The following is a 22,909-nucleotide window of genomic DNA, read 5'->3' as shown; positions in this document are numbered from 1 at the left end:
AACGAAACTTATCCACTCTTAGCATGGACGTACACCCTCCTCACATGAAATTTAAACGTAACGCGAACCTACTTTCAGTAAATCATTCCAAGGAAATTAAATCGTGTTTAATCGTGCACAGACGCAGGGGTCAAGTTTATCAAGAACCTGAAAATTGTTGAAATAACAGCTGAAGAGCTATTGAACTTTTCTTACATTCGAATCCTCGAAATGAGTCATCCACCATTGTACCGTCCGCCATTTTGTATACTCGACCAATCAGCAACCGCCATTGCCATGGAAAGACTACTCATGCTGACACTTTCCCAACAGCTCTCAAAAACAACCGCGTCATGAAATAAAACATATAATTGCCTCATCAATGATTTCCGACTTACATCGAAGATAACCCCCCTCTCCGGGATTGCCCCCGCTTGCAACCAATCAGCTAGATAACCCCACTTTCCAGTCAGGCAAAGATTCCTTTAGTGGCATTCCATCGTCGCGCGTTGTCTCGTGGAGAGTCAACTGCGAGCTGTCGATCGATCGCGAGACGAGTCGATATCGTTCGAGAGCTTTCGAGAGTGCAGCAGACGACAACTCAAAGTAGCAAGTGACACGGCGAGAAAAACAACCGAATTCGAAAAGGCGGTCCAACACTCAAGGGCGGCGAATTTTTTAGAGCTCCGGACCGGGTCGGACCGGTGCCATAACCTAACAAACTAGACGAGTGAATTGAATCCCTTTAATTTCCTTGCACTGGTCTCGGAGCCGAACGGCGTGGTTGCAGTTAGCTGTCAACCGTGTGCTCGTCTCATGGCAGACAATGAGGTCGTCATATCAAAAAGGTATTTTTATGCATGCATGCATAAAGAGTGTCTGGACGTGCTCGAGCATCGTCGGCTCACTGGCAAACTTTGACAATTTTCCGTGGCCTTCGGACCTTGCACTTTTACTCATCTCCCCTCCATCGGTCTTCTCCTATTTATAACGTCATCTTGATGTTTATCCTACTAATAGCTATCCAGTACTATTACGTCATTGTAGAGATATGCGTTGTAACGTCAAGCATTTCAAAGGCTGGTTGATACATAATGAAGATAAGATGAATTCGGACGACAGGTGAAGACATTTCGACGCCTTACTCTTGATCCATTGATCATGCCATGACTTCTGATTAATAGTGTTTTTATACCTTTTTCTCTGAACAATGTCTATCTTTTATGTTAATATTTTGTAGGATTGCGCTGTACGTGTGAAAAATTATTCAAGGAATAAGACAATTTTTTTTTCAACTGTACATAATCACCGAGCAAAGAGAGAACTTGTAATCTATATCTTATTTTATTTTTAACGTCAACGTCAGTGAGTGAATATTTTAGAGCACTGGATTGATTTTTGTACATGTCCAATAAATGTAGGCTATATGATGTTTGGAAGTAAACGCAATAGATAACATTTATCAGATCGTACCTTTATTCCAAGGTCATTGTACATAATCAACATACATCTTATTTTGACTTACTGTGTGGTACTTTATTATCTAAACCATTGTTAGTTATAGTCTCTAATTCTTACGTCTATTTATATACATTTGGCATCTTGCACATACGCTTACACGTGAAGTATCGACTAATTTTGCCTTAATTTTGACAGCTGGATTTGGAACTGGTTCAGTTGGTCAGGTTCTTCCTCGGCAATGTTAAGAGCTGCTGAGAAAAAAATTTTATCATGTGAGTAATATATAATAATGTATATGTAATGTGGGTATAATAAATTGACATAGGGATTTGACCTATTGTACCTAATTTCTATTGTGACATCATTCTCGTAATGAACTTAAGAGTAACTAAGTTATTGCCTGTAGGTCTCAAGACGGCATATCGTGGGTGGTATGTTGATATTGGACCAGTTGTTGGTTCTGCAGACAAGATATGGACTATATCAATGAACGAAGAGTCACCAGAAACACCAATTCTCATGCTCCATGGCCTAGGTGCTGGTGTAGCATTATGGTGTATGAATCTGGATGCTCTAGCTTCACAAAGACCCGTATATGCAATAGATTTATTGGGTATGTACGATTTCGATACATGTCTTGGAATGTGTTCTGTTTATCAAAAACTGGAAGTCAGGATTCATAATGAGATTTGAATCATTGAGTCATATCAGACTTCTTGATACATTTTTATTATATAATATATAAAAATGTATAACTCTCACACATTGTCATTGCTTCGATGATACACAAAGAAGATATTGAACTTTGGGATTGCGCATATCTGATTAGTCTTTGTTCTTCTAGCATTATGATTCACTCTCGTTGACAAGCCGTCAACAGGGAGTTCAGTCAGATTTCGTTTTAATCTTATATCAAGGGTGTAAACGATGTTTGAGAATTACAATTACTTTAATTATTATTTCTATTTCACCGATTACGGAACTAATATTAATTTGATATTATCTGCTCGTTCAATATTCTTGTCACTCTTTTGTACAGGTTTTGGGAGGAGTAGTAGACCAGTCTTTAGCAATGATGGTAAAAAAGCCGAAGAGCAGCTGGTGCGCTCGGTGGAAGAATGGAGGAGAGAAATGCAATTAGAGAAATTTATTTTGCTCGGTCATTCCATGGGAGGTTTCCTTGCCGCTAGCTATGCCATCCAGTATCCAAAAAGAGTGCAGCACCTGATACTTGCCGATCCTTGGGGTTTTCCTGAGAAGCCAGTTGATGTCGTTTCCAAAATGCACGTTCCTATGTGGGTGCGAGTTATTGCGTTTGTAGTGCAACCTCTAAATCCGTTTTGGGCAGTTAGGCTCGTCGGACCTCTGGGTCGGTACCTATTACAAGTGTACATTAACAACACTTGACAGAGTAATAGTCCTTCTTAATTTTTGGCCAATATCCTTCCATTATTAGGTCAGTGGCTCATCGAAAGAGCCAGACCAGACATAGTACAAAAGTTTTCGCCGATCGTGGAAAATGATGTGAGTGTCATTTCTCAGTATATACATCAATGCAATGCGCAAACCCCATCGTGAGTACCTTTATATATTTTTTGCTTTAAACCTTATTGAATTAACACTCATAGCGTTATCCGTTATTTATGAACAGTGGTGAGAGTGCCTTTCATGCGATGATGCAGAATTTCGGGTGGGCCAAAAATCCCATTTTAAAACGGATTGACAAATTAGATCCAGACATCCCCATGACTCTTCTCTATGGTAGTCGATCTTGGATAGAGAATGCCGGAGAAACAATTAAGCAGAGCAGACCATATTCCTACGTCAATGTACAGGTGCATATAAATGAATTAAACTATTCTTATATTTTTTTATCTTAATTTCTTTCCTGGGATGCGGTGATATTTGATAATTTTTTTCTTGAGCCATTAAGCATTTTGTTGCAGGTGATATCAGGAGCTGGTCACCATGTATACGCTGACAAGAGTGAAACGTTTAATAAGTACGTTCTGGAAGCGTGTAAAATGCATATGTGGAGTGGTTTCGTCTCGCCCGCAGGCAGTCGAGAACGCATTAGAGAACCACCGAGTACCTCATCATAGAACAATTATTATTACGCTTGATACAAGGTTTTAATCTAATTAAATGCACTTCTTTTGCTAGAATTTACCCTTGTGAAAATATTCAATAGAACACGATAAAATTGGAGCAGTTCTGACACCCAACGGGCTCGATAAGTTCATAGGAGCCTGTTAAACTTTTAGCTCTCATACTTTAACGTTTTCTATAGAATATTTGCAATCAGGACAGTATTGTGCATCGTTAGAGCCACATAAAATTAATTTAAGCCAAGAGAAAACGTTAAGGCGTTCAGAGTCGAATTTACTTGGCTATGATGAATCACTAAATTATGATTACATTGAAATACTATTTATTTGGCTTTAAGAGGATTTCTTTTCCAATATAGTTTCTGTATTTTCGGTTGACCAAACACTCACTGATTTTTGTGAAGCGCGATCTAATGCGTACACGTTTTATTTTATTTAAAGATTTAAAAATCAGCGTGAACTGAAGAATCTAATAACGAAGGAAGGTTCGAAAAGATTTTTCATCCATAAAGAACCTCGATTTCGAAAAGCCCTCAATGGTTAAAATAGGCTACGCGTATGCCAGTAGAGAAATTTGGAAAGCATGCATTAAAAGTTTAATGAAACTTCTTTATGCGAAGTTTTTCTACACAAAATCGAAATACAAAAATGACGCTTAATAAGATGACGAGAAGAAAACAGAATTTTGCGTTTTCATTGAAGCTAAATTGTCACTTGTATGATTTCTTATAGATATAAATTTCGGATTTATTTTCGAGAGATGATTGTGAACTGCTTTAAATTTATAGGAACAGTTATTGAAATTGATGTGCTTAACGGAATGACTACGTTTTCTCTAAGCTTTTCAAGGTCAGAAACCAGAATCCTATGAATGATATAATACAAATGCAGATATGTAATATATGTGCGTAACATTTTCCAGAGGCTACATTTTTCAGATTTGTATTACAAAAATTTAGCTATACTGCACTGTTATGGTGAATCACTGAAATGTATATTAATATCTATTTAGGGTTTACACCGAGACAATTTTATTCGCGTGGGTAATATATTATGAATGTTGTAATGTGTGAACACGACATGTGACATACGATAGGTATGGTAACATTTTTTTACAACAAAATTAATCTTTTGAAGTATTTTAAGACTAGTGTAGTAAACTTCATTGCTTGAAGTTAAAGCATCTCTCTGTCACTTTTAAGGGCTTTGCACTAACTCTTGAATTTATTACTAGTGATTCAAATTTAATCGTAATAACCACACAAGCTTTAATATACTTCAAAATGATTATACAGTCGCTGTTGTGAGATACATATTAATCGTGGTAAAAGCATCACATCCATGTGATACAAATTCTTTCAATAATATTGTTAAGTGGGGTTATATTTGGTACTTGTTACTTTGTTGTACATAGTTTGTACCTTAATACAAATTTATTTGTGTAAAAAAAATTATTATTAACACGAAATTTTAACATATCGATACTACAGAATGATTTGCATTTGAGTTTGACAGTTGACTTTTTTTTTTACTTTGATCCAATACACCTCAGCAGTATACTTGAATCGTTAAATAAATGTACGTACTGAAGCAGTACTGCCCAAGTATTATATTTATTTAGAAGCACACAATAAATGTAAAATGAGTGACTGTTTTATTGATGGATAAGTGTCGTGTTTCCTTTAATTGACAAAGGTAAAATACAATTAACAAAAGTAGTTAATTCTACAGTTTAAATGTTAATACATTTTAAGTACCTACATCATTGAATCCTCATGAGACATGCCTCCTTCGATTTGAGTAACCCTTCTCGAGTTTATCCACATTATCAGTTGAACGTTTCATCTTCTGAGTACTTTGAATTCTCAAAATCATCATTCCAATTTGTATACAGTTCAGTACTGTCATCTCTAACATCGTCCTTGATAATAATTTCCCTCAAATCTATAGCTGACTTTTTTATTTGCTTGCCCTTCTCGCGTTTCCTTTGTCGCAAGAACTTAGAGAAAGCTACATGTTCCTTGGATGCAGATAAATATTCAACTACACTGGATGAAGCAACTGTTGTCGATTGGATAGGATACAAATCATTTACTGAGTGGTTTCTGATAGCTTCTTGTGTTTTTTTTAATGATCGTTTGACCTAAAAAAATTAATAATTATTTATCTTACTGTATTAATATTGTTATTCATAAAAAGCAGTACCTTAGTCATTATATCTGAATGATTTAATCCAAGCACATCATTTCTCATTGGTGGTAAACTAACATCATAGACTTTGTTCAATTCACTTTCCTGTAAGATACCTTTTTCTGTGTTTATAGTATCATCCTGTTCACTTTTTAAATCATCTATCTCTGTACAAACTATTTCGGCATTATGAAGAAGTTCTATTGGAATCATAGTCTTTAATTTTGCCTCCGTTGGTTCTTTTATACTATTAGTAGGTTCAAAGTCTTCACCGTAATCTGCTTCTCGCAGGGCATTTTCAATCGTTGCCATCATAGATACTTGTTTATCGTGTACAAATTCAATGACTGGAACCACACCCATTACCCGTAACTGAGACAACTCATGACGCAAATGTCCTGCTGACCGCTGTAAAATCTGTGACACTTCCTCTACTTCTTCGCTTTTCTTTACTATCCAATATGCATTAATTCGGCAGAAATTCGGACTAATTTTCACACCCGTAACTTCAATACCTCTTCCAACAAGTTCCGCAGCTACTTCGCCTGTAGCCATAAGATCTGTTATATGATGCATGAAGAGAGTGTTTAATACTGCCATTCTACGCGTATCGTGTACCGCTACGACTGGCTTTGAAGTATATGAATTTAATAAACTTTGAGCATTCATGTCCCGATTGCGAGATTTCCTGAAGGTCGAGATAAAAAATGATAGTAGAATAATTGTACTTTGTCACAAACCAATTTATGAAAATATTATTTTTCCAATTATTTTAAAAGTTTCAACGGTGTGAAATAAATTGCATTCTTACCGCTTAGGATTTTCTGGCTTCAACAGTTTAGCCATAAATTTAACTTCCCTTCCGAGATATGATTTAAATCTGACATTTTCGATAAAAACAGCGCGGTATAGGTTAGGAATTGATGTTATTCCTCGCCGGCTCAACATTGTTAGCATTAATATTACAACCACCAATAAACCTGAACTGAAACCTTAACTGTCACAGAATATTAACACAACCTAAATTATAAAAACAATTCTTTTTACACATTATAACATTTTTCAACTTGGAGAACAGCAATTAGTCGAGATGCGAACCTTCGTGTCAAACGTGGAATTTGTGGGAAAAGTTTCGGATCACGACCACCAAGTGGGCAGTTACGATATTTCGGGCTTGAGCACTTTCTATATTTTCTACTACTCTCTGGTATAACTGACTTAGGTATGGCAACCCTGCAAATGTACCGTCGTGGTCGTTTCGTGTGTTAACCAAACACCTCACTTTTACGGAGAATTTCGTATCCTACCCGAAGCGGTAATTGCGTAATGAATTTTAAAATCACGGGCGATATAAAATACGGTATTTTAATTGGGTTCTTAACGGACGATTTGACAAGGCGCGGTGTGCGCATGTGCGGCGGCCATCTTGCTTCCCGCTTCCGTATTCAGGGTCCACTCGAGTACATCGAAGGAACCGGCAATCGATCGAGAGACGTGCTTCACTCAGCTCCGTCCTTTATTTCGCGGTGACGCCGACTCGAGTTTTATTCGTGTTTTAAGTTGCGAGGGACATTTTACCTTGCACGCTAACCGTGAAGCATGGTAAAGATGGAGCACGACGTAAGTACCATCCCGAGGGAAAAAGAAAGCAAATATTACTCCGTTTTTATGTTCCCCGCGATCGCGTCAGTACGGCCGCGGCGTGAGTACGCGTTCATTCTTCCCTCACATATATACCCAGGGCGTAGTATCGTTTTATAAATTAACGTGATATTGGCGATGTTCAGAGCGTTCGACTAGATACTAGCTGACGCTCAATTCGATAGTCTAGTGTAGTTTGTTTTCACGATGAGGGACGCGCGAGCTCGTTTTCGCCGGCGTGGCTCAATTTCCGCGTCTTCTGCGGTATGGATATTTTCTAATAATTATTAGCCGCAAGTGTCGTCTCGCGTGCGTAGTCTTATGTGCCAGTTGAAACTCGGACTATTGTAGGAAGTTCGATGTATTTACGCGAAGATCCGACCTTTCCGAAACGGGATCGCTACAAAACTAAGATGGCGGATTGTTACGACGCATCCATTCAGAAAATTACTCACGGTTCAGATGAAATTGATCGCGTAGCGCTCGGATTGTTTTATTTACCCGCGCTTACGTTATGTCGAGAAATTTTTCCCGCTCCTTTCTGTGTTTACGCGGTTAAGGACGTGCGCGTTGAATTTAATCTGCGTTTTTCCTCGAGACGCTGCCGAAAATCTGGCGCACACCCAAGCCGCGCCATGTTGAGCAAACTTTGGCTCGCGTCCTTACTCCAATCGTACACTGCTTCGCTTAGAATTCAAATCCGCTCTTCTGTTTTCTCAAAACCTTCCTAAACTTGATTTAATTTTAATTTTTTTTTATTTTATAACAGTATAAGCACAAGAATCGATAAATAATTATTTTTCCAGGATGGTAAAAATGAACCCGAGCACGTTAGGAAGTTATTTATCGGTGGTCTCGACTATAGGACTACCGACGATTCGTTAAAGAAACACTTCGAACAATGGGGTGAAATCGTTGACGTTGTGGTAATGAAGGATCCTAAAACCAAGAGGTCTCGTGGATTTGGATTTATCACCTATTCTCGGGCCCATATGGTTGATGATGCTCAAAATGCAAGGTTAGTTTTGAATTTTTCTTGAAAACTCCTTTTTTTTTATTTTATTTAATAAGTGTATATTTCATAGAACATCTCTTTCAGACCTCACCGAGTCGATGGACGGGTTGTGGAGCCTAAACGAGCTGTACCACGACAAGAAATCGGCAGGCCAGAAGCTGGAGCTACGGTTAAAAAACTTTTCGTTGGCGGGTTGAAGGATGACCACGAAGAAGAAGACCTCAGACAATATTTCCAAAGTTTTGGCCGCATAAATTCAATCAGTATCGTGACTGACAAGGAAACTGGAAAGAAGCGCGGCTTTGGGTTTGTCGAGTTTGACGACTATGATCCCGTTGACAAGATTTGTCTTCAACGCAATCATCAAATACGTGGTAAACACGTTGACGTAAAGAAGGTATAAATACCCCTGCCTGACTCTAAACAAGAAAATATATATACGGGTAGTGTTCACACCTTGTAATTATTCTTGAATTTTCACAGGCATTATATGCATTGCGACATTTTGATTCTTCAATTATATTAATTCTTTGCAGTCAAATCTAGCCCAATGCCAGTTAACATTTCAGATTTTGAGGCTGCAAAGGATTAAGTTCATAAAAGAATATTTTTTATTCCTTAAACAAGTTATGTACAATAATGCCCATTTCCCTTGTAAATTATAGGCTCTTAGCAGGGCAGAAATGGCATCTGCGACTGCTGGAGGTGGCGGCGGCGGTGGTGGCAGCCGAGGAGGCCAAGGTGGTGGAAGAGGACCTCGAGGCAGCAATCAGGGTGGTGGCAACTGGGGAGGCCGAGGAAGTGGAGGTGGCAGCGGGGATTGGAACAACGGAGGCAACCAAGGTGGATACGGTGGAGGCAATCAAGGAGGTTGGGGTGGCAATGGTCCTTGGGAGAACCAGAATCAAGGTATCTAACCTCAACTTGCTACGGGACTCTTCTTAAGTTACCTACTTCAACTAAGATGATAATTAATTTGGTCCGCAATCCACTTTGTTGAAGGTGGAGGCTGGGGCGGACAGGGCGGCCAAGGAGGCTACAACAGCGGTGGAAACTGGAGCAACGACAACTTTGGCGGTGGATATCAACAGGGTTACGGTGGTGGACCAGTCCGGAACAACTTCAACTCTGGAGGAAGACCGGCTCCCTACGGTACTAACATGGGTCCTAGTCGAGTATCCGGAGACTCGAGGTGGCAATCATCCGGTGGGCACGGACGCTTAACTCCTTTGCAAAGGCAGCACCTAGGTCGTGCTGCCTTTACTCGGCAGAATATTTCATTCTGAATTTTCCACTCGAAGCTCTATCCCGTAGCCTGGGTGGTTAATTTAAGTTAAGGGTATGATGTTGCGAAGGGGATGCGAGTGAGTGTTCCAGAAATTGAAACCATTCTCCCTGGCAAGCTTTGCTACGAAATGAAAAAACAGTAGAAATTTCAAGTCTTATCGCAGACACTGTCTAACAGTAATTCCATGTTATTTGACTTTATCTCCATAGAAGTGACTCAACGTGATCTGTATTTGTATCGCAGGTCCCATGGGAGGTAACTCGGGCGGCGGTGGCGGAGGCGGTGGCTACGGTGGTGGAAATCAAGGAGGCTACGGAGGTAGTTCCATGGGTGGCGGTGGTGGCATGGGCGGAGGTGGCGGCGGAAGAAGATATTAAGTCGATAACCTGACTCCCTCAAGCGGTAAGTGTCATTGATCAACAGATAAGTACTCCTTAAGGACAAACAGAGTAATTTGAGTTTCTTTTCTTTTTTTTTTTTTTCATTTTTTTTTTCCTCTTCATTAATTGAGAGAATCTTACATGATGGAAATTTCTTTCGCGTACGAATTATGAAAGGGAAAACAGCTCGCGATAGAGTCGATTAAATTGCTCCATCGGAATCCGTAGTGCGCGTACATTTTTAGGTTATGCCATGAATATTCTTGTCGATCACTCGATAGAAATTATTAGTCGCAGAGGCACTCTCCATTTCGAGATCCCCCCGCCCCAGTCGGGCGAATCTAGATAAAGGAAAGCTTGTCATAAATAGGAGAGGGTGTTCCAACTCGCAGCTACAAGTGAGAATACTGAAATAATAGAACGAGAGGGCTGAGTCGAAGCCTCGACTCGGTGAGATACCTAGTTCGCTGTTAGCACCGTATTAACACTACTGGATGATCTCTCGGTTGGTGGGGCGATAAACTTGAATAAAAAGATATCGATAACGAGTGACACTTGGGGGAGGGTTTTGTTTCGACCGCGAGGAGTCCGATAGAGTCGTTGATGAACCGCTTTATAGATGAAAACCCTTTACAGTGTGCCGGCGGTGTCGAGCGATCTTGACTAACGGATATTTGTGACTTTTGAACCTCAGGTGTGACCCCCTACTACTTGTCTTCTAGTCGTCAGTACTTCTGTACTGTTTAGTTTGGAGCAGGCAGGGCTAAAAGGCTAGAGAGACAGGCAGGACCAGGCAGGACAATCAGGATACAGGAAAGAAGCGTCACCCGTTAGAGTCGCAGTGAGGGAGGCTTAAGCCTGTATTACAATTTGGTCACTAGCACCCACCACATCCGTGTAACACGTTCTCCGCCCACCACGGGAGAAAGACATAACAGAAAGGGAGAGAAAGAGAGAGAGAGAAACACAGAGAGTAAGGAAAACAGTTGCGTCACGAGTTCTTCTTTTTTTTTTTTTTCCTCCTAGATGTTCTGTGTTGTATCGCACGCCGCCACGTGGCCGAGAGACAAACAAATGAGGAACAAGAGGGAAAGGGGGTGAAAGAGCGAGTGCGAAAGAGGAGAGACTGGGAGGGAGAGAATTGTTTATATATATATATAAATACAGATTTCGACATTACTGCCGCCGAAAGTGCGGAAGATTGTCGTCGCTAATTATATCAATTCGCGATCGGGTTCCTCAACGGCAGCCGATTGCCATTTCCGAAATGATCGACCGATATTAATATGCTCGTTTCGGATTAATCCAGGATTTTTTTTTTCTTTCTTTTTTTTTTCTTTTTTCCTTCGTCGTATCGGCAGATCGCAGTTTACGGGTCGCGCGAGTGAACGCGAGAAAGAAAGAAAATTTAAAGAAAGAAAGGAAAATAATTGAAAACTAGAAAGGGCGGCTTTTCCGCCTCGCGGGGCACAAGTCTCGGTCGTCTAAAAAATCCGGGATCACGTGTACATGTATCTAATGAAGACGCCGTGGAAAAAAAAATCCGTACGGTCCATGTAAGAATCAAGGTTTTGGCAAGATGTCGATGCAGCCTCTTAATTAGATAAACTCAGAGCTGATTCTTATGTAGACCGCGATGAAAGGGTGTAGAGGAGGAACGAGAGAGATATATCGCGAGGTGGTCAAACCGGAGTGAGTGTAAAAGAGCGAGTGAGAAGGGTGGTAAGCTGAAGACAGAGAGAGATTCTATGTTGGACAGCATTTCTCGTGTAGGTTATCTAGGTTAACCGATTAAGCCTTAAGTTGTAATGTTCTACGAGTTAGATAATAAAACATGTCGAGAACCTTTTCCACATCGCTTATTAATTTACGGAGCAGGGGATATACGTGCGGCAGGGCTTAGCTTAAGTCGTAGAGGGTTCTCGAGGGGGCCCGATAGATATGTATCCTCTGGCGAGATAAAGAGAAATAGTCGAGAGTCCACTTTGGTCGATTGTTAACGCGCCCCGGGGTTCTTTCGACGGTTTATTATTCCCGGACTCGCGGAAGCTCTACGTTTTAGAAAAGGATCAATTGTAACTTATTATGTAGTAGTAGAGGACGATGTCTGTATTAGCTGTCACACTGTGTGTATAGCCGGTGGAAGCGCCCGTTAGGGAGCTCGGTGTTTGTAAACGCGGCATTAAATCATTTGTACATAACGAATGCCTACGACCTATGTTCCGTAGTTAATCAATTTAAGCTTGCGGCATTTGCGGGCGAGGGATCCACGAGAGAGGCGCCTTATCATTTTTTTTTTTTTCGGCGGCTAATCTTTTATTCCTTGATTTATTTTTACACCGCGGGGAAGTACTTTGTATTATTTCATCAAATGTTAACTCGGCGATCGCTGACGTCCTTCTTTCGTATGCTCTGATGCATCCCTTTCGCGCATGTCCGATTTAATTTATTCGCGTACTTAGGCCGGTGCTAAGGCAGCTTAGGGCGGTACGGCGTAGCAATTTTTATATTTATATACTATGACGAGTCTCGACGACAAACGTTTATGTAGAACAATTATTTATCGTCGCTTTTGCGTAAGAGCTTAGGCAATAGAGGATTCGAGGACGACCTAAGTTCTAGGCGGTTTCTCTTCCACCGGGCCTCGCGATTTCCGTTTAGCTTCCATTTAGCTTCTGCCAGACTTCAGAGGAGGATTTAGAAACGTATGCCGAAGAGACTTGAGAGACAGAGAGAGACAGACAGGCAGGTAGAGAAGAGCAGAGGATTCTTTCCCAGCGGTCGTACTTAATAGTTGCTAGGCCTTTCGCTAGCCACTATATAGCACGTCTACAGGTAGGACCATTAGACTCATTCTTCTAGTCGTACAGCACTGAATGGTTAAGAGTGTGTGCATGTCGTACCAGTATTGCTCTCCAGTTTTTCATTGGCCGGTTGTGTGTACACTTTGTAAAGGGACGCCTTAAGGTGACGCGGAAGTGGCGTCGAAAGAGGTCTCATTAGTGAAAGCTTTTCTCCAAACTGGGTGCACCCGATCTATTCAAACTTTACGACACAAATGTAGAGAATATAAAGGAAGTCCTGAAACTCCCGAAATGTCGAATTAATTTTTTTTCATTCCTGTATGGATATTTTAAAAATGTGTTATTAAAGAAAAGGGAAATTTCACGAGGGTTGGGACCTTCCTTATAGTATTCACGTTCACGTTGTAAAGTTGGATACGAATTAACACCTGTCCGAGGGAAAAGTTTCACGGAGGATTGACTTTTCATATGCCACTTTCGCATCCCCATTAACAAAGATTCGGGGGAAGGTTAACAGGGATGATTACAGAAGAATACCGGAAAGAGAACGCTCGTCTCCCTTATCGGGCCTTAATTAAATCTCGGGGACATGGACGATATTAATACGTAAGGTACACCTGGTAAATGCTCTCCATCAGTGGGTGAAACCGAGAAAGATATGTACTTCCGAGTTAATCGCGTTATTCCTCTCTTGAAGCTCGGGTGCTCGGGTGATAAGTGAAGAGGGACCTTTTTCCGCGAATATTAATATGTTTCTTCGGAGGACACGTGACGCGATTAGGCCACAGGATTAGAGATATAAGGTATCAGGATGACTCTTTGTCGTGACACCGCACCTAGGAGTTCGATGCACTGGGAGATTTTGGCGATGGGCACGATATTCCTAAATTTCATATCTAATTAGATATTCCGTGAATATCTGATATATAGGAATATATAATATTCCTAAAGAGGGTTGTCGCGAAAATGTTCCAGCGCCTCGGGTATTGTCTCAGACTGCCCGACAGAGAGAGGGCCTAGGTCGCGGGCAGGATTAAATACCATGTGACTTCACACTTTTAATTTTACTTTTCCTGTATTAATTGTTGTCTTTCGTTTTCATTAATTTCTGGTTTACCGTTCGGGCCGATACTGCGAGAGCGAACCATGTGTCTGCCTCCGAGTGTCAGCCGCCGATCGAGGTAAGTTTGCGTAAGTTTAGCGACCAGTTTACGTTAATAAGTGCAAATCTCATCCTAACACATTGCACTGTCGGACGTGGAACAACGTTCAATAGAGGCCGAGTGTTTGCGCGTTTCGTATGCGTGCGATATCTCTCTAGGAGAGGCAAAAAGAAAAGAAAAAAAGAGAGAGAGAATTCGAACGTTGCCTACGGGCTTTACTTGGCCTCTTTACCTACTAGCTGTAATTGAATTCCACTAATTTGGCACTTCTTTTAATCTCGGTACTAATAAATGTTCTTTCAGTTATATATATATAACACTCGTTTCTTTATTCATTCCGCACCTTCGCCGAGTCGAACGCATAACGCATCACCGTGGATCTAAGTCGACCTAAGATCTATGTCGAGAAAAGCCCGCCGATGTTAGAGGTCTTCAAGGGTGCGACCTGGCCGTGATTAGGTACTGGTGTACACGTAATAAGTTTCCTTTCTTCCTCCATAGACCGAGTCTCGCGACAAGCGAAACTCGGGGACCTGTCCCTCCACGATTTTCCCATCAGTTACTGATAGGTGATAAGGCGAGATTCTCCCCAGAAAGGGCACAGACCTTATCCACTGCCTTTAATTGTTCATTGTCGCCGACGAGTCGATTCCTCGACGAATTCCGGTACAAGGTAAACGTTGATTTTAATTAATAAATATTAATAATATTCCCCAGCCTGTAGCCTAGGACGCTGGTTAAACCTCCGCCCTCGAGCGGTACTTTCCCTGTTTCCAGTGATCATTCGCATTATTTATCACGAGAAAAATACATTCGGACATCTTGGATGCTCTCGACATAAGTGGCAGTCCGAGTTACGAGCCCAAGAAGACAATGTCGAAGAGCACAATCACAGGAACCCTCGAGGGTGACTCGGTCTAACTCATAACAATTCTCTAGGACTAATTCCAAGCAATGAACGATTCTTTATGGACTACTTAGGACTTAGATCTACAGGACCGAGGTCCTCAAAATGTTAGATTAAATCTAAGCGCTACATCTTTGGTTGCCCTCTCAAGCGCTCGAATTTCCTCGAGAATCTCGACTCGCGCTAATAAAGCCTTGGCGACTCGATTTCTTCTTCTTCATTTTTTTTTTCTTCTTTTTTTCTATCTCTTTATTTTCAGCGAGCCTGAGAGAGTTCGGCGCCACTTCCATCAGGGACTTCGTCCAGATTGAGGGTCCTCTTAGGAAGTGGAGGAAACGCTTTTAAATCGGCGAGCTCGCATTTGGGAGACTTTCCGAAGCCTCGCTGCCGCTGCTGTTGTGTCGAGATTTCCCAGCCGAAGGTGCACTCGCGTTGTCCCTTTGGATGCACGCATGTGGCACTGAATTTCCCGCAGGATCTTTGCAGAAGCAGACCCCGCAAAAGCCGGTGCCGCCATATACAGGGAAATCTAGGAGGCCGCTGGACACCGCGAAATTCCTGCAAGAAGCGAAAATCATTAAACTTCAACGACCTGCAAAACCATCGGTCCTCGATGAAATCTTAGTAATAACTTAATTGTCCATTGTTAGACAACATGATATGTTATTATAATACTCGTAGGTAGAAGCGTCGTCGCGGTAAGAACGCTCTTCAAGGTACGTCTCCAAGTCGAGATATAAGTATTTTCGCGTTATTCTTATTCCCATAAGTCTGAGCACGTGATGATCGATAACGAGCGGCAAACGAGGACATCTAAAGGGGGCAGAACGCAAAGGAGCCATTAGTAAACCCGCAGTTAAACGTGGAATTGCGTGTGGCCCTTTACGTTCAGCCTGATACAGAATTCTGCTCCTAACTCGAAATCTGCCAGGTCCATCGCCATCACGCGCTGCATTGTGCTCCCGATGCGATTTATTAACAAGGATCGATTTCTCGGATTAAATTACAGTAGTTTTGCGATATTAGGCGAGAATTAAATTTCCATTTATCGGAAGTAAAATTCGGCCGGAATTGAAATTTCATCCTGGGATGCTCAAGGGGAGACAACGATCGCACGGTCATGGGAACCGTAAGGTGTACCATGGTTAACAATGGAGGGCTCGTGGACCCATGGTATGTATACGAAACATATGGCGCATCCGTGCCCCTGAAATCATTATCTTGTCATAGCTGATCTATTGCTTCTTTCGGGCTATTAGCAAACTCATCAAAGAGCTGCCGGCGGGTGCGTGACTGTACGGAATAAACCGAAGCCGTTCCCAGAATTGTGATAAACTCCCTCCTGATACACGGAGGAGACGGTTCATCGGTACAACTTAATTCTCAACCCCCTGCTGCACATTATCCAGTACCATTAAAAGCATTAATTTGATAATTAAGGCCCTAGTTCGTATTTTAACGACGGGGGACGCGAACGTTGGGCTTTCTCCGGGAATCCAAGATGGCGGCGCTTCGGGAAGCGTCCCTCGAAATTCCCACCTAAAATCGGCCGCGGGTGCGACTTGGTGCCCAACTTTCACCTGGATAATGTCGGGAATGAATTATAAAGCGTCTCTTTACGAGCGGGCGGACGCGGGGATGGAACTCGGCGCCGAAAAGGAAACGCGGATGGGCGCTCCAAACGGGGAGGCAATATGGCGGCGGTAATCCTACTTAAGGCTATTTAGCGGCGCGCGGCGTTCCGCTCGAGATCGCCCTCTTGTCACAGATCACAGTCAACCCTGCGAGGCCTGGCATTATTCAGCCAATCTGCACCTGATTTCTCTAAGCACTCGGTAAACGCTCGATAAACCAGACATAAACGCATTCCGATTATGGCGATGGGTGGAGACCCATCCTCCAGGGGAGCCTCACCCTCGACGCATCCGGGACTTCCCACGAGGTCTATCGAGTGCATCCTTAAATGCATTATGTAGACCACACTCGAGAGGCTTATTTTCCTAACGTGTTGTTCTTCTTCCGGTTTCCTGGGCGAGGGAATTAGGGACCGAAGGGTCGGTCGATATGGGTGACGGAGATCTAGGAATGAAGATGCTGAGGAGAAAATGAGGACGCTGAGGAAAAAATGTAGGGTATTGAACAGTGACCTGTACTGCTGGTCCAGCTGAGCTTTTTCGATCCTCTTGTCCTTGGCACGGCGGTTTTGGAACCAGATCTTGATCTGCGTCTCCGTCAATCTCAGGGATGCTGCGAGCTCGAATCTTCGCCCTCGGGAGATGTACTCCCCCCTACGGTACTCGACCTCCAGGCGAAGAGTCTGCTCCCCGCTGAAGGTGGTTCTTTGTCGCCGAGGTCGACCCTCCTTCCTCCGTCGACGGGCCACTGGGAAACCAAAAGTCAGACGAGGAATCAGGAATTCTCTCCTGATTTGCAACGTCAAGGCGAATGTTATTAAGAATATTAATTCTAGATACGGTCGCAGCCGTCCGTGGAATTGAATAATTTTACGAACTCGCCAATGGATCCCGAAATTTCCAATCCGGTCATCCGTCGGATACGAGATGAATCGACGATTCCGACCAGCACCGGCAAAACGAGCACTGTCTCGACCGGCTCTAATCGATGGATCGCTCGTCAAAGAGATTTTCTTAACGGTCGATTACGAGTGTTAATTGTTATTAGGCAATTTAGGGATTCGAAGAGTCGCTGTCTCTTCGAGGTGGCCCGAAGGACGCACTTATCGCTGATTTAATGTAAACTATTATCGTCGTTTTAACGCAAAATATGATCGCCGATTTAATGGAAACACCGAATGCCGGATATCGGTGGCCGTTCCGAGCTGGAATCCCCTTATCGACAGACTCGATGGACCGATACACGACCGAGGTGGACAATAGCGTTTGGGAATCGCACCGATCACCTGTTTCTAGATTCCCATTACTCTACCTACAATTCATACCGGATGATCCTCCCATTATTTCCCCGCGTTTCGCGATAACTCACCAAGCCTCGATTTTTTCTCCCGATCTCGCGAAAACTTCCCTCGGCTTGGTCGAAGTCGGCCGAGATGGAATTCTTTCGTCGAATTTAATTTAAAACCCCGAATTGCGAATGGCTTTTGTCAAGGGAGGAGTAGAGAGGAGGATCACCGATTTCGGTTTGTTATACCGGGAAAGAAGCTTTTAGGGAGGAAACGAGGCGAAGACGATCGATCCATCGAACCATGCGAAACCGATGCGTGAAGTTCGAGGAGCAATTAAGATCCTTCTTCCGGCCAGGGCCAGATTGGCGAGAAGCCTCGAGAGGGAGGCTTCCGGTATCGTTTACCCCCGCATCCTAATTATTCTACGATGTGGATTGCGGCGGGTCCGATTACGACGTCCGGGCCCGGATTTCTTGCAGCCGGTAAAAAGCCTCGAGAGAGAGAGGACGGGACGGACCTCGTAACCTGGCCGTCGATAAAGGTAGGCGATTTTTAAATCTCTTATCACATATAAATACCACTGATAGCGATTATAGAGGCGTAAAAAGTGATGTACGTGTGAGTTCTCTTCGGTAGGGTCCAAGCCATCGTGGGGTAAAAAACGGATTTCTCGACAACGCGGTGGGAATCCTGTAATTGATAGTGGAATCGCCGGGAGGAGGTGAGAACAAGGCGGCGCGAAAGCTGAGCGGAAGATGTTTGCCAATAACCGTAACGACTCATTGCGCCTCGGCGAGCTCATTGTCACCCGATCTTTCCCTCCCTCGGGGGTCTTCTCCGTTTATCCCGCCTCGCCGTATATCGACTCTCGAATAAGACGCGCTGCCGACCCTGGAAAACCACGCACCGAGATTTAGGAAAAAGACGAGGTAAAACCTAACTTTCCAAAATATGCGATCAATTAATCCAGTCGTCAAGGGTTCCTGCAGGACACCTGGACGAGGACTCGGTGGCTTAAGGTGATGTGAAAATGGTGTCGAAAATGTTTCCTTTATAAAACTTTTCTCCCACCTCGGTTTACCGAATAGCTTGAAAGTTTACAACGTGAAGGGGGAGACTATAAGGAAGGTCCTGAAAGTCATGAAACTTCAATTCTTTTCGAATTTATTTATAGGTAGTTTAAAAATAGTTTATAAAAAATGATATTTCGCGAGTTTCAGGACCTACCTTAGGGTCTCCATATTCACGTTTTAAAGTATGAAACGATTTGATACACCCTGTTCGTAGAAAGGTTTTTTTAATATTCGTTAATTCTCCCGAGGAGTCGGAAACGTACTTTGAAAAATTCTTCCAGGACTCCTGGGGACGCACCTGACGCGACGGCGGCTTAAGACCGCGTCGAGGGGAGGAAGAGGGAATGGAGGGCTGTTGACGTAGCGGGAGGAACACGAGGTTGAGGGGATACTTCGGGGGTGTATATTCGCACATTGAGAAGCGGCCAACTGCGTTCCGTAATCTCATCACAATATCGCCGCGAGGTGGCGAGGCGGGATAAACCGTGGACGGTGTGTGCGGACTCGTTCCCGTGTCCCTGCGTGTCCCCAGGTGTTGCCGCGTGTACCTGTGCGTTTGTATATGTCCCTGTACCTCTGTACATACACCTGTGTCCCCCTACGTGCATCCATGTCCCTCTCCTCACACCCACGGCCCGCGCAACAGCTCCAAAACGCTATGGCGACGACTCCCACCCACCCTTGGTCGACGGCTTGTCAATATTAATAAAACGAGGCGTGTGGCAAATTAACAACCTACTCCCGAATCGCGGGACCGCCCAGCCCGCGACTCCCACGGATATTTACGCGGAATTGTTATCCCGCCGCGCGCGGCTTGCCACTTTCCATAGCCCCAATTTTACGTTTTTTTCCATCTCCGTCGTCCTCCTAATCGAGTTGCTTCCCCCGTCTGCGAACAGAGGCTTTTTAATTACAATCACAAAACCCTCCGCGAATTTCAGTTCGCCCCGTCACGCGGCGACGAAGTTCCCTCAAAAGTGAGTTCGTCCACCTTGGGTGAATTCAGTCCTATCTACATTCGCCCGGAAAGATTTCTCCCGTGGGAGCGGAAAGAAGATTTGCATTGTTGGTCCAAGATGCGTATACGCCGGTCATTGCAGGGATTTGCGGACGTACCTCGTCTTATCCTTCGAGATTCCTGATTCTGCTCTCCGCGCTTCGAGTCTCGCGCTCTCGACGAGTCTAACATAACTTTACGTGTAAATGTATTATAATATAATGACGCGTATTAGTCGGTGCAGAATTAACGTTTCGCTTAATCTCCCATTTATGGAGTTACGTTACCTCGACGTTAATTATGCACCGACCTGGCGTGACCTCGACGTCGAGTAATTTTAGCCGAAAGAGGTAAATCGCGGTCCTCGAGGGCTCGGCTTTCACGAGCCCGACCACGTGGTCCACCGGATATCCCGGGACACCTTTACCGAGGGGGGATAGCGTCTCACTTACGGAACGCGGAGAACCCGTGGAAGTGGGCCTCGTGGTGGGTCGGCAGACCCTGAAGGTGCGGAGGAAGTCGGGACGCCGCCGCGGCGAGGGGCGTCAGGTGCAAGGGGTGCGATGGTCCCCCTGGAAAAAATCCCTGGGGCAGGAGGGGGTGCAGTCCCATCGGCGGCACCCCTGTCGGCCTCTCGGCTCTTCGTTGGACCTCTGAGGAAACTCGAGGACCTCGCGCTTCCGGTACATCCTGCGACACTTCCGGTACCAGCCGCTGTTCTTCGGCCGACTCGCCTGGCGACCCCCCGGGGTCCTCGCAGGAGGTCGCTGGAGAACACCCGGACTTTGACTTCGACTCTTTCGACTCTTTTGACTCCAGGTGACCGTAGATGCGCGCAAAGAAACGCCTCGGCGAAGACGGCCGACCCGGCGTTTGGGCCTTGGCCGCCATCTTGGTCCCGCTCAAGTCTCACCGAACGACTTCCGCCAGAGGCCTCGCCCGATGCTTCCAGGACATTTTACTGGATACCCTCCAGAATGTAATCTATCCGTCTCTCTGACGAGATTCCGAGTCTTCGAACGGGTCAAGGTGTCTTCCGGATTTTTTTCTACATAGGTTGGATAACGATTCGCCAGTTTTACTGGTGAATTCCTCGGTTTACGTGACGAGTGCAGCACGCGGAGACCCTCGCGACGACACGTGGCTCGGTGTCGTCAAATTCTGCTTACAGAGCCACTTAAATTCGAGCCGCGAGCTGGGTATTCCGCGACTGGACGAACGAGTTATCTCCTTGTATCAGCTTAATTCATCTCTCGGCCTTACATGGATATTTCTTGGCCTCGACCATTTATGTCGCCATATTTTTCATTCTCCCGAGGACTTTAGAATATTATCGTTCACGGCTATCGCCACCAGAGGCTTCGTTCTTCCGGTTTATCGCGAGAGCTCGGATCCTCGGAGTCGGTTCCGGTTATTTTCCCGGAAGGAGCCGAGACTCTACTATTACACTCGCATTACTAGGTAAAATCAAATTCTGCCTGTTACCGTTGTTTTTTTTTACTTTTTTTTTCCCCCCCGATAAATGAAGTGTCAGTCTTCACTCTGGTATATCTCGCGTACTCGAACCAATTTTTCCATCCAATGTTTCTGTCTAATTCTTTCCATCGAATTCTTTCTCTACAGTTATTACCACTATCCTACTTTTCTTTCCCGATTAAAGCGACCTCCGCCACACTGGATTTAGCGAAATGTCTCGTTAACTTGTTTGCCACTTGTCACGAGAAAGATTTGACAAATTGACTCGGCTCTTTTCGGGAACGCGGAGGAGCCGGGACGTGGTACCACGAGGCGCCGCAAGGTACTGTGCGCATTCGAATCACCCCGTGCGGCCCGTAGGATCGTCCATTCCCTCGCCTCGTGGTTAGCGTATGAAAGTCCTAAGTGGGGTGTCCAGTATCGGGACTCCCCTCTTCTCGTGCCACTTCCAGGACCCCGAGCATCCCCTTCCTCCTCCTCGCTAATTCCGCGATTAACGTTGGCCCGCCCCGAAGGGTTGCGCGCACCTCCTGCGACTCGGCCGCGCATTTCCTCTTCCATGTCACCTGCGAAACATTCTTCCTATTAATTAGACAATCCAGACATCCTGGGGACTAGGCTACGTGTTAAGTACATCTTTTTTAATTACATCTAACGGCGATATTCGCTACCCTGTATATTTGGTGATGTTCCCTGAGAGGCAAAGGTCTTCCATCGAGGGAGTTACTCGGAGTGTCCCTTTTTTATCGTGGTAGTTATACAACCTCTCACCCACCCATCGTCCCGATAGATAGGAAGCAGTCCGCTTATCGGCTAGTTCACCTCTTCGTGGCAAATACGAGATAGGGCTCTCCTCTACATCTGCGCCTTCTCGATCCTCTCGGTGTATGGCACTCCCATGGGCTCTGAAATTTTCAGCGAAACCCTGAATTATTCCAACTAGAGGCTGTCCTAATATTTAGGAAATATCGCGGTAAAAAAAATTCGATATCACGGCTCGGATTAAGGATCTTACGTGCACGTGTAATGGATTACGGAGCCAAAATATCTCGGCGATTATCGCTCGGAGTTGCAAACGAGCGGCGAAAAAGCCGGCTACATTTTGTAGGGATGAGCTCGACAGGAGGCGAGGCGTAAATTTGTCACATCAAACCGCTCGATCGAATTTATATCTCTTTAACGTGCGACCCGGGACCGCGGAAAAATTAACTCGGGAAAGAGGCTCGACTTGGAAGCGTTAAATCCTTGGAGGGATAAATCGCGGGGTCTCTCCACCTTCCTCGGTATTTTTTATCTCCTGCTATCTCAATTCGCGGATTTGTAACGTTTGTAATCTTCCCCCGGGGAGAATGTAAATCTCGCCGCACGAGTCGGGCCGCAGTGTGAAACTTTTAACGGCTGCATGGTTTCTTTTTTTTTTTTCTTTCTTTCTTTCTTTTTCTCTCGGACCAGAAATAACGCGCGTCAACCGCTCCGGTGCGTTACATTTTACGCAGCTTCCTTT

The 22,909-nt window shown here is 44.2% G+C and overlaps 4 protein-coding genes across 11 annotated transcripts; 2 read left to right on the top strand and 2 right to left on the bottom strand.

Moving 5' to 3' along the window:
- The first annotated feature begins 219 nt into the window (after positions 1 to 219).
- LOC105701730 (protein ABHD4) lies at positions 220 to 5,209 on the top strand. The gene is made up of 7 exons (XM_012428740.2): positions 220 to 827; positions 1,636 to 1,712; positions 1,847 to 2,053; positions 2,480 to 2,809; positions 2,897 to 3,014; positions 3,092 to 3,275; positions 3,387 to 5,209. The coding sequence occupies exons 1-7, from the start codon at positions 796 to 798 to the stop codon at positions 3,540 to 3,542; spliced, it is 1,104 nt and encodes a 367-aa protein (XP_012284163.1). The 5' UTR covers positions 220 to 795; the 3' UTR covers positions 3,543 to 5,209.
- Positions 2,684 to 6,858, bottom strand: LOC105701731 (putative ribosome-binding factor A, mitochondrial). 3 transcript variants are annotated; one of them, XR_001104248.2, is made up of 4 exons: positions 6,550 to 6,857; positions 5,754 to 6,426; positions 5,310 to 5,691; positions 2,684 to 2,817 (listed from the first exon to the last, which is right to left on the bottom strand). XR_001104248.2 is itself a non-coding variant. In XM_012428741.2 (3 exons), the coding sequence occupies exons 1-3, from the start codon at positions 6,693 to 6,695 to the stop codon at positions 5,377 to 5,379; spliced, it is 1,134 nt and encodes a 377-aa protein (XP_012284164.1). In that variant the 5' UTR covers positions 6,696 to 6,857; the 3' UTR covers positions 5,201 to 5,376. The 3 variants fall into 3 exon arrangements, 1 of the variants encoding a protein (XP_012284164.1); XR_001104249.2 differs by lacking the exon at positions 2,684 to 2,817 and adding an exon at positions 5,188 to 5,228 and having other exon boundaries at positions 6,550 to 6,858; XM_012428741.2 differs by lacking the exon at positions 2,684 to 2,817 and having other exon boundaries at positions 5,201 to 5,691.
- Positions 6,859 to 7,210: 352 nt separating this feature from the next.
- Positions 7,211 to 11,913, top strand: LOC105701729 (heterogeneous nuclear ribonucleoprotein A1, A2/B1 homolog). Of its 6 annotated transcripts, none has more exons than XM_012428737.2 (7): positions 7,211 to 7,358; positions 8,186 to 8,397; positions 8,479 to 8,791; positions 9,060 to 9,303; positions 9,397 to 9,600; positions 9,926 to 10,084; positions 10,757 to 11,913. In XM_012428737.2, exons 1-6 carry the CDS (start codon positions 7,338 to 7,340, stop codon positions 10,057 to 10,059), a joined length of 1,128 nt encoding a protein of 375 aa, XP_012284160.1. In that variant the 5' UTR covers positions 7,211 to 7,337; the 3' UTR covers positions 10,060 to 10,084; positions 10,757 to 11,913. The 6 variants fall into 6 exon arrangements, with proteins under 6 accessions (XP_012284160.1, XP_012284161.1, XP_012284158.1 ...); XM_012428738.1 differs by having other exon boundaries at positions 7,212 to 7,358; positions 9,397 to 9,546; XM_012428735.1 differs by having other exon boundaries at positions 7,212 to 7,358; positions 9,394 to 9,600.
- Positions 11,914 to 15,120: 3,207 nt separating this feature from the next.
- On the bottom strand, positions 15,121 to 20,820 carry LOC105701594 (homeobox protein rough). Its single transcript, XM_012428455.1, has 3 exons — positions 20,382 to 20,820; positions 17,084 to 17,318; positions 15,121 to 15,494 (listed from the first exon to the last, which is right to left on the bottom strand). Exons 1-3 carry the CDS (start codon positions 20,818 to 20,820, stop codon positions 15,278 to 15,280), a joined length of 891 nt encoding a protein of 296 aa, XP_012283878.1. The 3' UTR covers positions 15,121 to 15,277.
- Positions 20,821 to 22,909: the final 2,089 nt, after the last annotated feature.

Source organism: Orussus abietinus, unplaced genomic scaffold, assembly GCF_000612105.2.
Source record: "Orussus abietinus isolate OABI.00-Male unplaced genomic scaffold, Oabi_2.0 scaffold24, whole genome shotgun sequence".
Lineage (NCBI taxonomy): Eukaryota > Metazoa > Arthropoda > Insecta > Hymenoptera > Orussidae > Orussus > Orussus abietinus.
This window is presented reverse-complemented; position numbering and strand designations above follow the sequence as displayed.

What these genes read in the sequence shown, in the direction of transcription:
- LOC105701731 (XM_012428741.2), bottom strand. Translation starts at nt 6,695, where the DNA reads ATGCTAACAATGTTGAGCCGGCGAGGAATAACATCAATTCCTAACCTA. An exon ending in AAGCCAGAAAATCCTAAGCG is followed by an intron (nt 6,427 to 6,549) that starts GTAAGAATGCAA and finishes CTCGACCTTCAG; the next exon opens with GAAATCTCGCAATCGGGACA. An exon ending in ATTCAGATATAATGACTAAG is followed by an intron (nt 5,692 to 5,753) that starts GTACTGCTTTTT and finishes TAATTTTTTTAG; the next exon opens with GTCAAACGATCATTAAAAAA.
- LOC105701594 (XM_012428455.1), bottom strand. Translation starts at nt 20,820, where the DNA reads ATGGCGGCCAAGGCCCAAACGCCGGGTCGGCCGTCTTCGCCGAGGCGT. An exon ending in CCACGGGTTCTCCGCGTTCC is followed by an intron (nt 17,319 to 20,381) that starts GTAAGTGAGACG and finishes TTGGTTTCCCAG; the next exon opens with TGGCCCGTCGACGGAGGAAG. An exon ending in CAGCTGGACCAGCAGTACAG is followed by an intron (nt 15,495 to 17,083) that starts GTCACTGTTCAA and finishes CGCTTCTTGCAG; the next exon opens with GAATTTCGCGGTGTCCAGCG.
- LOC105701729 (XM_012428733.2), top strand. Translation starts at nt 7,587, where the DNA reads ATGAGGGACGCGCGAGCTCGTTTTCGCCGGCGTGGCTCAATTTCCGCG. An exon ending in CAATTTCCGCGTCTTCTGCG is followed by an intron (nt 7,644 to 8,185) that starts GTATGGATATTT and finishes TTATTTTTCCAG; the next exon opens with GATGGTAAAAATGAACCCGA. An exon ending in TTGGGAGAACCAGAATCAAG is followed by an intron (nt 9,304 to 9,393) that starts GTATCTAACCTC and finishes TCCACTTTGTTG; the next exon opens with AAGGTGGAGGCTGGGGCGGA.
- LOC105701730 (XM_012428740.2), top strand. Translation starts at nt 796, where the DNA reads ATGGCAGACAATGAGGTCGTCATATCAAAAAG. An exon ending in GAGGTCGTCATATCAAAAAG is followed by an intron (nt 828 to 1,635) that starts GTATTTTTATGC and finishes TAATTTTGACAG; the next exon opens with CTGGATTTGGAACTGGTTCA. An exon ending in ATATGCAATAGATTTATTGG is followed by an intron (nt 2,054 to 2,479) that starts GTATGTACGATT and finishes TCTTTTGTACAG; the next exon opens with GTTTTGGGAGGAGTAGTAGA.